General features: G+C 34.1%; 1 protein-coding gene across 1 annotated transcript; it reads right to left on the bottom strand.

Annotated features, from left to right (window-relative positions):
• Window positions 1-1,850: 1,850 nt before the first annotated feature.
• On the bottom strand, window positions 1,851-3,020 carry TENT5D (terminal nucleotidyltransferase 5D). The gene has a single exon (XM_032251414.1). The coding sequence runs from the start codon at window positions 3,018-3,020 to the stop codon at window positions 1,851-1,853; it is 1,170 nt and encodes a 389-aa protein (XP_032107305.1).
• Window positions 3,021-13,990: the final 10,970 nt, after the last annotated feature.

The raw sequence follows: 13,990 nt of genomic DNA, 5'->3' as shown, positions 1-13,990 counted from the left end.
CTTTCAGGCCATTCTTCCATCAGGACTTAAAGCTTTAGGAGAATGCCATAGAGAATTTGCTTTTTAGAAAAGAAAGAGTTTGAATTCTCAATGGGATCAAAGAAAGCTATAGGAGCGCATGCGGTATGAGATATTTTCAAATGTCTTCAGAATTCTGCCACTCAGTGTCAAATGCTACTCTGGAAAATACTGAGCCTATAAAGACAACCATCTTTAGCTAATACAATGAGTAAATAGGTTGCTGAAATTTCTTTTTAATATTCTACTTATAAATTCTTTAATTGTCAAGAAAGTGGTAAGTCTATAGTGTTTTAAAGCCTCAGGATTCTGTGATATATAATTCTTTAAAAATATACTGATGGCCACTTGTGCTGTGGTATAAAATGCCTCAGAAATATTGGCTATTTGAAAATGCCATATTTGATGTACTTCTTGTGTTCAATATTGTAATATGGTGAAGATAGGTTAAGCAAGTCTATAATTGACAAATTATCAGGATACAACTGTTGGGTCATGTTGTGATAGAAAACATGTGATGGCCAATATAAACTGAAATGGAAACTCACAAAAAATAGTAAGCAAGTGGAAATATTGAAGTTTTCCAGCGGCCTGCTCCATACTAATTCAAGACAGCTCCCCTTCTAACACTTCGGATAACATTAGTCATGGATTATTTTCATTATGGAAAGAAAATACATTTGAATCCCACTGGTAGATTTTCTAGCAGCATACTTGATGTAGTAAGTATATATTTAGAGATATTGCAAATGTATACAGTTGTTGAATAAATTGTATTATGCAAAAAGTCACATGAGCAGGCACTTGAGTGGCATGTTAGAAAATGATCTTTGGTAAAGGCAAATTGGAAAATCTGCTTCATTTAGTTATAATGAAAATATTTTAACTTATTGAAACGTTATATTTCTCACCATAAAAATATTTTTCAAATAGGCTATAAAATGATAATGCTATGGCTATAAACCTCTGCCTGTTTTTTTCTATTTGCCATTTAGAATCTCTTTGTAGTAGATGATAATAGAAAGGTTTCACATTCAGAGTTGGTTATTTTCATTCATTTTAACTTATTTTAAGGGGTAGAAGACCCTGTATCTGATCACAGTAGCAGCTGCACAGCAGTATAATATTATTATTCAAATTCACAAATTAACTAAATGCTTTATCATATAGATGACAAATTACTAATGTCCAGTGCTTTCCAGAATCATTTTTTCCCAGCATTCCTTTAAACTATAGTAGGATTTTTGTATCCAACCTAATTGTCAAAAAAAAAAAAAAAATCTTGAAAAGTCCAGGGTTTTAATGTCTTCTGAATCTGTTGTTTTTGAAATTAGGCATTTCTGTTAAGTACTGAAAATTTCAATGATGGCATATTTGATATAAACAAAAGAACTAAATGTAACAAAGGAACTGATTGAATATAAAAAAATTTGGTACTTCACTGTACATCTGAATTTTAAAACATGAATCTGTTTTTTATATTTTAGTCAAAGATGCAGGCATCTCTAATGTATTTGTCACAGTAAATTTGAAAGTCATAAGTCGTCAGAAAATTTAAAAATCATTTCAAGAGGAAAACAATATTTGAAAGTTATTACAGTCAATAACATTTGAAAACCATTTAAAGTTGTTGGTTTACAGATACTGTATTTACTATGATGGCTTAATTGATCAAAAATAGTTGGTAACTGCTATTCTATCAAATATAATTAATTGAAAATAATTGGCAACTGTACAAAAATAAGAATAGATTGGAATTTTATGTAATCTGGAAACTTGCTTTTAAGAAGTGTTTAATTAAAGCAAAGTTTCCGTTGTTGCATGTATGTTTTTTAGGCCGTACCATTTGACCCACGAAAATGCAGTGGGTGGTATGGCTGGAAGAAAATGGGTGGTGGCCCAGATGTTACATAATTAGGGTACACTGCCTCAGCTGCAAAGTGTGGAACAGGCTGATAAAAACAAGTTACTTTTTCTGTACTGGGTAGAAAATTCTGTTCACCAAGTACTTTTAAGGCCATAATGGTAATCAGGTTAAGAGCCCGTCTTTTTTCATTGCCCATGAGGCAAACAGTGCTTTCATTCACAACTCCACGCAAGGTCATAAGGTAGTCATACTTGCTCTTTTCTTCACCTATAAAATGGTTGTGGAGATATGATTCAATTTTCTTTTGCTGTTTTACTTCATCAGGAAAATCAATAAAGAATCTAGAGCACATGTAACGCTCCAGGTTTTTCATTTCAAATATACACACTGGCTTGAAGTCATGAACCAGCAAGTTGCAGTACTTCAAAAGGCCACCACCTCTAATTTCTTCAGGTTTTCTGGTAGATATAAGCTTGTATTGCAAATGTGTCATTGCTTCCTGGAAGTCTCCATACATGCTTTCAGCTATCACAGCAGGACAGTACTCTTTGGTTAGCTTGGCATTTTTGTCACTGTAGAAGTCTAACATGGGGTCCAAAATAATTTGAAAGGAATCTACACTAAATTCAAACTGGCGTTTGAGTGAACTCACAAATTTCAGTTCTAAATTCTTCCCAGTGTTGTTCGAAAGGGAAATAAGACTCCAACGATCATGTTCATTGCAGACCTTGACCAACTTCTGTACATAAGCCTCTTGCATGATATATGAGGTCATCTTTTCCTTTTTCACACCTTTTGGTAAAAAGTCCAGTAGACAACCTAGAACTGCATCCTTAACAATGTGAAATTCTTGGTAACTGGGAAGCTCAACACCAAAAATAACGTCCAGATCCTTATAGCTGATTCCATTACGGCGTGCAAGTATGTAACTCGCTATGGAACCATTCAATCTGGTATCTTTAACAATAATTCCTTGCTCTATGAGTTGATCTTTCACAACATGAATGATATCTTTTGGTTTTACCTCCAGTGTGGGGAAATTCCCCCTTCCATGAATTGGAATTACTTCATCTAACACTTGATCCAGTGTTATAACTTGATCCCAAGTTAGATTGCTGAATCTGATTTCAGACATTGTGAAGTCAGTCGATAACCTAGACTGCAAGCAAAATATTGGGAGGAAATATGTTAGTACCTTAAAACCAATGCTAAAGCATATGAAAAAGTTAAAAATAGACTTACCCTGGACATAAATCATGATAATACTAGGAAGGAAATTACCAATGTATTTAATCATGTTTAAATCTAAAAGTGAAATAAAAGCCACTATTATGTCAAAGATGCTAGATACACTGATGAATGCAAAGAGATTTCTCAGGAATTTGCTGGATTTGTAATTACTGTTGATATAAATTGTGGCCTTTTTCAATCTTTTTTCACGTTATATTATCATTATGGTATTTATTTGGTGATATAAATTTTATTCATAGGATAACCATAATCAATCATTGAGATTAATTATCATGAATTTAAAGTGAGACCAGAGAGCATGTCTCTGTGTTAGAACCAATGGACTTAATAGCATAGTGTTTACAAACAATATATATATTCCTGAATCCATAAGCATCAGATCACTCTCTCATACACTTTTCAGTTTCATATGTATAACTGCTCTTACTTTAAAGAATATTACTGAAGTCCTCTATTAGAGTATAAACTCTTTTAATTCTTTAAGAATAAGGAAAGTATCAATTTATCACCTCTTCTATATGCCCAGCAGCCCTTTAAAAAATGTTAGTTGAAGGAATGCCAATTTAAAATGAAAAACATGAGACTACTAAATTTGTACCTGAAATGAGAATAAGAATATATAAACCCACAAGATTCCTGAGCTTTAAAAAATGTTCATTGCAGATGTGCAATATAATAATATGCTCAGATAATTTTATAGTTTAGGGAATGTTAGGAAGTTAACATTTAATAATGTGTATAAACATTATAAATGCAAGTAGATATAATTACGTACAATCTGAGTGATTACATGAATCTTCAAGTATGTTAATAAGCTGTCTAAACAAATAAATCTAGGGAAGTAAAGAATATTCAACATGGACATAGTTTTGGGTTCGGCATTTGTTCTTGACTTCCAGAAATAAAAGACAGTATGAAGCTTAAGACAGATTTGTGTAGACAGTGTTCATATTTTGCCTATCAAAGGAGCTATCAAAACAGTATATAAATATTTGAAATTTAGTATTATATATTTCCCTAATAGAACTAGAGCAAAGAGAATCACTTATTTGACATCTACATGGACTACTTTGATAATCCATGCATTTTGCAAAAGGTCAATTAAGCAACAGCATATCTGTGTTAGTAAGAAGCAAAAATTAAACCTATTCTGTTTCTTTGTATGTAATCCCTACAAATATGAATTACAGGCTGAATATTTCCTCTTATTATACGATAAAATGACCCATGAAATTGGATGCTTGTTTTAAGCCACTTTATTGACTGTTTGTACAATTTGATCAGCTATGTGAATATCCATATCAATCCTTAAAGATAGATGGACCAAATTGACTACATATCAGGGTTTCAGAATTTGGTAATTCATCTATGAATGAAATTATTTATATAGCATCTTTAGGGCATTGGAAAGAGCAAGATGCTACATGAGGTGATACAACATGCAATGAAAACTGGCAATCTTATTTTCTAACTCCTTCTCCTGAAATTATCACTGAATTATTAGAAGTTAACAGTTTGTTATGCTCAAATTCTCAATCTAGAAAAGGAATAGTTCATAACACTCGCTGGCTTCATGTAAAGATTTTAGGAAGAAAAACAATTTACGTCATAAATATTTTTTAAATATAACATACAAACTGTAAGATTTTAATTGATATAGCAAAAGTCCTAAAATTCCTTCTTCATGTGCAAATTTGTTTTGCAAATATAAATTTCCCTTTCCTTAATGGCAAATTTTCATTGTCGATATGAGTAAAAATTTTAAAAAATTCAATGGTCTAATCCTAGACCTACAATCTCCAAGTAAATAATTTTTGATCTGAAAATAATGGAAACCATTTATGTTGGCATATTGACATTACTGAAATTAACAAATTCTTCCCCAAACAAAAGTTGACAGGACCTTTATATACAAATAAAACCATCCAGAGACATAACTAAAATAAATAATTGCCAAAATGCAGAAGTCCTTGATCAAAAAGTTATCCTTCAAACCAAGAAATAGGAAGCCCTACTTAACATCTTGCATCTGTTCCTAGATATCAGAGAAGGGAGAAGACAGGATATTGTTTCCCAAACAGAATCATAGTAAGATCTTGCAAAGATAAGAAAGAGGCCCAAAATTTAACTTCACTTTACACCAGGAAAATAGTATAGAAAAACTGTACATCAGTGTACAACTTTCTAACTGCCACTTAATTATCTATGCTAGTGATTTCCAGACATTCTAGTCTTTTCAATTATCTACGAGCTTTAGAAACACACATATAAAATAGTTTAGGCCTAGTATTTCTTAATAATTATAGAAACAGTGAAGACAACTTGCTAGGATGTGGGGAAATGGTATCCTTACATGAGCAACGTATTATTCAATTGCCAAAATCAGGTCTTTAATAACCAGTTAGGGTTTTTTTTAACCTTTCTCTAGCCATAACTATGTAAGCTTGTTTTTAAAATCAAGTCTATTTTATTGATATATCATTACTAACTGACAAATTCTGAGTTATCATATCACTAAAATTAGCCCTAGAGAAAAGCATAATTATGATTTGTGATACACATATATTCAAACATATATACACACGTAGATTTATATAAGAACAAAATACAATCTAATATATGTCACAGTGGAGTAAATATAAGTGATTTGTACTGATCTGGAATCTATACATACCTCCAACAATGCTGATCTCTACTAACATGAATAATCAAGATTTGATAATAATGTTATGCTTCTTTTGGCACAGCTACTGCTCATTTTCACATAATGTATAGTATCAATGTAATGTTACTCGTACAATTTTCAATTAGGGCATTAAATAATAGGACTTATCTTAATATGTAGATTATGGCTCAATACTTAACTACATATAGTAGAGTCAATCACCCATATATCAAAACAGCACATTAGGAAACTTGTTGGGAAATTTAAGTTGAATTTTCCGAACCACAAAGTATGGCTAAATAGAAACTTTGGATGAATATCATGGTAAAGGTGGAAAAAGTGCAAGAAAGCCACCCACATTGCTTTTAATACTATCTTGGGTACAATCCAGCTCTTAGTTACTGAAAGTATGTTTATTGAGTATGAACTATAAAGCTACATTTTCATGAGTTAAAAGTCAAAATTCAAGGCAGAAACTCTTCAATAATTTTCCACATAAACCTCAACAGGGGCACAGAACATGAAATTTCTAATTATTGTTTTCAAAATGTGGAGATGAGCAGTAGTTCACATTGGACAATTTTTAAATCTTGCTTTGGCTCCTTGTCTTCTCCCAATTGACTTATCCTTTAAGCTAACACTTTTCCCATCTAGCTTAACCTATTAGTATGCCTGTAATATATCTGACTATAGTAAACACCAAAAAAAAAAAAAGTGGTTGCTAATATTCAACTGGTTAAATTTATCTAGAAATGCAAAGCAAAGCAAGCAATTTGCCAAGATTTCACAAAAGAATATGAATGGAAGTTTATATAATAAAAAATGTAATTGCTTTGTCTATCAAAACCCTATGGTCCATCTGACTATGGGAAAAATGGGAAGTCAGCCACTCTTTACCTGTCTATATTAATATTATAACTATATTTTCAAAGAGAATGAAAAAAGACATCATACTTACATTAAAAGGATTGCTTTCAATAATGTGATATAGTTGAGTTAAAAATGATTATTCAGTAGATCCTTCAGTGAAGATAAGAATTTTCATATTATCACTGATTAAAGTCATCAACCAGTGAGAAAAACTGCAAGGATAATAAAAGCAAGAATAATGTTCTTTAATAGGTATTACATGCAAATAAAATAATGATGCTCCATGGACAACAGTCCTGCAAATTACATACATACATACATACATGCTTACATAGATACATAAATATACACAGAAGAAATGATAAAATGATTGCTCTAAAACAGTGATTCCCAAATTTTAACATGCATTAGAGTTACACAGATGGTTTGCAACTCTAATGCATGTTGAAAGTTGACAACCACTATTTTAGAGCAATCATTTTATCTGTGTATAAACACACAGATTTCTGGGTCCCATCTCTAGAGTTTCTATTTCAGCAGGTCAGATGTGGGGCCAGAATATCTGCATTCCTAATAACTTCCAAGATGATGCTGAGGGGAACCACACTTTAAGAACTGCTACACTAAAGAAAAGTGAGAAAAAATGGTAAAGGAAAAGCAGTCTCAATAGCAGTACCTTGTCCCTCATATTTTGGCTATTTCCACTAAATTTAAAATATTACATTAAATAATACAGAAAATTCTAATCAAAGTGAATGCTCTTGTAAACCATAAACTTTCAAAACATTTTTTTTTTTGAGACAGTTTCGCTCTTGTTACCCAGGCTGGAGTGCAATGGCGCGATCTCGGCTCACCGCAACCTCTGCCTCCTGGGTTCAGGCAATTCTCCTGCCTCAGCCTCTTGAGTAGCTGGGATTACAGGCATGCGTCACCATGCCCAGCTAATTTTTTGTAGTTTTAGTAGAGACAGGGTTTCACCATGTTGACCAGGATGGTCTCGATCTGTTGACCTCGTGATCCACCCGCCTCGGCCTCCCAAAGTGCTGGGATTACAGGCTTGAGCCACCGCGCCCGGCTAGAAAGTCTTTCTAAAGTTTGTATTGTGGTTCTAAATCTAATTAGTTCCATTATCTATAATAAATGATTGTATATAACCCCACTGTCAATATTAGACAGATTAAGGAGGCAGAAAATTAACAAGGATATCTAGGACTTGAACTCAGATCTGGACCAAATGGAACTAATAGATATCTACAGAACTCTCCATCCCAAATCCACAGAATATACATTCTTCTCAGCATCACCTTGCACTTATTCTAAAATTGATCACATAGTTGGAAGTAAAACACTTCTCAGCAAATGCAAAAGAATGGAAATCACAACAAATAGTCTCTCAGACCACAGTGCAATCAAATTAGAAATCAGGATTAAGAAACACACTCAAAACTGCACAACCACAAGGAAACTGAACAACCTGCTCCTGAATGACTACTGGATAAAAAAATGAAATGAAGGTAGAAATAAAAGTGTTCTTCAAAACCAATGAGAATGGACACAATGTACCAGAATCTCTGGGACACATTTAAAGCAGTGTCTAGACAGTAATTTATAGCACTAAATGCCCACCAGAAAAATGAGGAAAGATCTAAAATCGACACTATAACGTCATGATTAAAATAACTAGAGGGGCAAGATCAAACAAATTCAAAACTAGCAGAAGACGAGAAATAACTAAGATCAGAGCAGAACTGAAGGACACAGATACTCAAAAATCCCTTCAAAAAAATCAATAAATCCAGGAGCTGGTGTTTTGAAAAGATCAACAAAATAGATTGCTAGCCAGACTAATAAAAAAGAAAAGTGAGAAAAATCAAATAGATGCAATAAAAAATAATAAAGGGGATATCACCACCGATCACAGAGAAATACACACTACCATCAGATATTAGTACAAACACCTCTATGCAAATAAACCAGTAAATCTAGAAGAAAAGTATAAATTCCTGGACACTTAACACCCTTCCAAGATTAAACCAGAAGGAAGTTGAATCCCTCAATAATAGGCCTGAAATTGAGGCAGCAATGAATAGCCTACCAAACAAAAAAAAAAATTCCAGGACCAGACAAGTTCACAGCTGAATTCTACCAAAGGTACAAAGAGGAGCTGATACCATTCCTTCCCAAGTATTCCAAACAATACAAAAAGTGGGAATCCTCCCTAACTCATTTTGTGAGACCAACATCCTCCTTATACCAAAACCTGGCAGAGACACAACTAAAAAAGAAAGCTTCAGGCCAATATCCAGGATGAATATAGATGCAATAATCTTCAATAAAATACTGGCAAACCGATTGCAACAGCACATCAAGAGGCTTATCCATCACGATGAAGCAGGCTTCATCCCGGGGATGCAAGGCTGGTTCAACATACGCAAGTCTATAAACGTAATTCAGCACATAAAGAGAACCAAAGACAAAAACCACATGATTATCTCAATAGATGCAGAGAAGGCCTTTGACAAAATTCAACAGCCTTTACGCTAAAACTCTCAATAAAATAGGTATTGATGGAACATACCTCAGAATAATAAGAGCTATTTATGACAAACTCACAGCCAATGTCATATTGAATGGGCAAAAACTGGCACAAGACAAGAATGCCCTCACTCAACACTCCTATTCAACATGGTATTGGAAGTTCTGGCCAGGGCATTCAGGCAAGAAAAAAAAATAAAGGGTATTTGATTAGGAAGACAGGAAGTCAAATTGTCTCTATTTGCAGATGACATGATTGTATATTTAGAAGACCCCATCATCTCAGGCCAAAAGCTCCTTAAGCTGATATGCAAATTCAGCAAAGTCTCAGTATACAAAATCAATATGCAAAAATCACAAGCATTCCTATACAACAATAACAGACAAACAGTGAACCAAATCATGAGTGAACTCCCATTCACAATTGCTACAAAGAGAATAAAATACCTAGGAATACAACTAACAAGGGATGTGAAGGACCTCTTCAAGAAGAACTGCAAACCACTGTTCAACGAAATAAGAGAGGACACAAATATGGAAAAACGTTCCATGCTCATCATTAGAAAGAATCAATATTGTGAAAATGGCCATACTGCCCAAAGTAATTTATACATTCAAGGCTATCCCCATCAAGCTACCATTGACTTTCTTCACAGAATTGGAAACAAAAACAAAAACAAAAACAAAAACAAAAACACCTTATACTTCATATAGAACCAATAAAGAGCCCACATAGCCAACATGATCCTAAGCAAAACAAACAAACAAACAAACAGAAACAAAGCTGGAGGCACCATGCTACCTGACTTCAAACTATACTACAAGGCTAGAATAATCAAAACAGCATGGTGCTGGTACCAAAACAGAGATATAGACCAATGGAACAGAACAGAGACCTCAGAAATAATGCCACACATCTACAACTAACTGATCTTTGACAAATCTGACAAAAACAAGCAATGGGGAAAGGATTCCCTATTTAATAAATGGTGTTGGGAAAACTGACTAGTCATATGCAGAAAGCTGACACTGGATCCCTTCCTTATACCTTAAACAAATATTAATTCCAGATGGATTAAAGATTTAAACATAAGACCTAACACCATAAACACCCTGGAAGAAAACCTAGGCAATACCATTCAGGACATAGGCATGGGCAACAACTTCAGGACTAAAATACCAAAAGCAATAGCAACAAAAGCCAAAATAGACAAATGGGATCTAATTAAACTTAAGAGCTTCTACACAGCAAAAGAAACTATCATTAGAGTGAACCAGCAACCAACAGAATGGGGAAAAAATTTGCAATCTACCCATCTGACAAAGGGCTAATATCCAGAATCTATAAAGAACTTTAACAAATTTACAAGACAAAAACAAACAACCTCATCAAAAAGTGGGCAAAGGATATGAACAAACACTTCTCCAAAGAAGACATTTATGCAGCCAACAAACATATGAAAAAAAGCTCATCATCACTGGTCATTAGATAAATGCAAATCAAAACCACATTGAGATACCATCTCATGCCAGTTAGAATGGTGATCATTAAAAAATCAGGAGACAACAGATGCTGGAGAGGATGTGGAGAAATAGGGACCACTTTTACACTGTTGGTGGGAGTGTAAATCAGTTGAACCCTTGTGGAAGATAGTGTGGCAATTCCTCAAGGATCTAGAAATGGAAATACCATTTAACCCAACAATCACATTACTGGGTATATATCCAGAGGATTATAAATTATTCTATTATAAAGACACATGCACATGTATGGTTATTGTGGCACCGATCACAATAGCAAAGACTTGGAACCAACCCAAATATCCATCAATGATAGACTGGATAAAGAAAATGTGGCATATACACCCCATGGAACGCTATTCAGCCATAAAAATGGATGAGTTTATGTCCTTTGCAGGGACAAGGATGAATCTGGAAACTATCATTCTCAGCAAACTGACACAAGAACAGAAAACCAAATATTACATGTTCTTACTTGTAAGTGGGTGTTGAACAATGAGAACACATGGACACAGGGAGGGGAACATCACACACCGGGGTCTGTCTGGGAGTGGAAGGCTAGGGGAGGGGTAACAGGGGATGGGTGGATTAGGGAGGGATAGCATTAGGAGAAATATCTAATGTAGATGATGAGGTGATGGATGCAGCAAACCACCATGGCACATGTATACCTATGTAACAAACCTGCACATTCTGCACATATACCCCAGAACTTAAAGTATCATATATATATCATTTATATATATATATACATATATATATATATATATATATAGTATTTCTAAAGTTTGTATTGTGGTTCTAAATATAATTAGTTCCTTTGCCTATAATAAATGATTGTATATAAAAATGAATTCCTTTACTTTAGAAACTTTCAAGATATATATGCATATATACCTACCTATAGACAAACAAACAAGATTTTGGTAAGAATATATTATATTTTACCAGTCTACAGAAGTATTAAATATGCTTTGGCTATTGTAAAGAGTTATTATTTTATTTAATATATCACATTTATTTCCAAGAGAAAATATTAACGTCTGTGAAAAATGGTGAGAAATAACAGTTCAGTATTTAATTAAACAATGATTTACTCATAACCAATCATTATCCCTTTAAAATACAGATACTTATTTCAGAAAAAATATTTTCTTATATCAAAAAGAAAAGATTATGCTTATCAAATAATATCAATTTGATGTTTTCATGCTGTGTTCAGTAAGATTGTAGAATGCCCTGAAGAGAAGTTAAAAAGAGCCAGTTTTTACTTTCAATTAGATTCATTAGTTTTTTGTTCCACTATCATCTGGATAAGTCTTGCTTTCAAAAGAAAGAACTAAATCTGTGTTTTAGAGTCCAATTGTAGATGCAAAATATTTAAAGGAACTTTGTTCTCAATAAAAACTAGTATTAACATTAAGCTTGGTAGACAACCTATGAAGATTCTTTTACAAATACCGTAATCAGAATGTGTTTATCAGTTGTTCTAAATAGGCAGCTATTTTATAATATGTTCAAATAGATAACTTGAGTAAAATTTGTTGATTGATTTTAATAATATTCTAATGAATATGTTCATTTTCAAAATTTACAGCCACTCACAAATGTACCTCAGATAATTGTGAAGCTTGAAAAAGAGATGTATATTTTTAATTTTTCTTAACTAAAAAGTCTTTATATTTAAAATGAAGTTATTTCACACATACTTTTAAGTACTATATATGGATTAATGCTCAGAGATATAAGTAGGCAACTCTTACCACAATTGACCCATGCCGGGAGGAGGAGAACATCAATTTATCTTGTACCAAAAGATGATGAGAATGTTAAAGGTTTTAGTTTCTATTCAGACCTACGAGGAGGCAGGCATATACTTTCCATGTTAGTGTTATTTATATCCTGGTCTATCATTCTTTTTACTTTATAAATAATCTCTTTTAAAATATTGTGCTTAGCTCCATTTCCCTTTTTTTTTTTTTTTTTTTTTTTTCTTTTTTGAGACAGAGTCTCACTCTGTCACCCAGGCTGGAGTGCAGTGGAACCATCTCGGCTCACTGCAATTTCCGCTTCCCAGGTTCAAGTGATTATCCTGCCTCAGCCTCCCAGGTAGCTGGGATTATAGGCACCTGCCACCACGCCCAATTAATCTTTTTATTTTTAGCAAAAATGGGGTTCTACCATGTTGGCCAGGCTGATCTCAAACTCCTGACCTCAAGTGATCTATCTGCCTCTTCCTCCCAAAGTGCTGGGATTACAGGCATGAGCCACCATGCCCGGCCTCCGTTTCCCACTTTAAGAGTCAAAGTGTTCTTACTGACTAAGATTTACACAAATTCCCAGTTTCCTGTCATTTGTTATATAGGGAAACAACTTTTTAAAATTCTTATATTTAGGTGGAACCATATTAAAAGGTCCTTGACTTAAGGGGTTTAGGTGAAAGACTCATTGGAACAATTACAATAAACATGCCAGGCACCTAAACAACTACAGAAAATAGCATACAGGTCCCAAAAAGGAAACGTTCTCAAATTAAAAGCTTTGTTCTCAAAAGCTTTCCACAGGCTAAACTTCTGCCCCTAATCCCAGAGAAATCTTACCACATTCTTCTCACTCTGCCGTAAACCAGATAAATACACTTCTTGCTGTGTTCATTTTGTTTGTATTGCTATGGCTGTTGTCTATCGGTTCTAAGGATAAAAATGTACACTGTTCTAAGTAAATCATCGCCTGATTCTTTTCAGGTTTAGCACCAATCCCTCAGTGTGGCAATAAGAGAGAAAAGTTAGGCAGTGAGGGTGGGTCCTTGGTAAAACTCCTTAAAACAGAAACAGCCTGAAACATCATGCTGCAGGCACAGATAAGAAAACTTGCACAAACCTCTGGTACACGCAGATAAAGGAACAAGGCCCAACATAGAAATGCCTTTGTTCTTTGTGCTTATGATATTCCCACAGCCACTGTAATAAGGGAACAAGGCTTAACATAGAAATGCTTTTGTCCTTTGTATAACCAGCAGGCTTCCAGGAAATTGTCTCTTCTCGTTTTGTGGGCATGTACATGGTGGGTTCTGGTGGGTTCTGGTGGGCTCTGGTGGGCACTTCTCTTTCCTTTTTTGGAAACACTTTGGTCTGTGAGCCGAGCCTCTATGAATCATTACTTTAGCTACTAACTGGTCCCAGGGATAGGTCCAGGCCTAGCTAAGTAGTCCCTATGAATCATCACTTCAGCTCCTGATTGGTCCCAAACCAAGGTCCCAAGTC

Source organism: Sapajus apella, unplaced genomic scaffold (genome assembly GCF_009761245.1).
Source record: "Sapajus apella isolate SASKATOON/1434 unplaced genomic scaffold, GSC_monkey_1.0 scaffold75, whole genome shotgun sequence".
In the NCBI taxonomy this organism is placed as follows: Eukaryota; Metazoa; Chordata; class Mammalia; order Primates; family Cebidae; genus Sapajus; species Sapajus apella.
Note: the sequence above shows the minus strand (reverse complement) of the source record. Positions and strands in the feature narration are given on the sequence as shown.

Excerpts from the sequence above, each read along its gene's own strand:
- TENT5D (XM_032251414.1), bottom strand. The coding sequence starts at position 3,020 with ATGTCTGAAATCAGATTCAGCAATCTAACTTGGGATCAAGTTATAACA.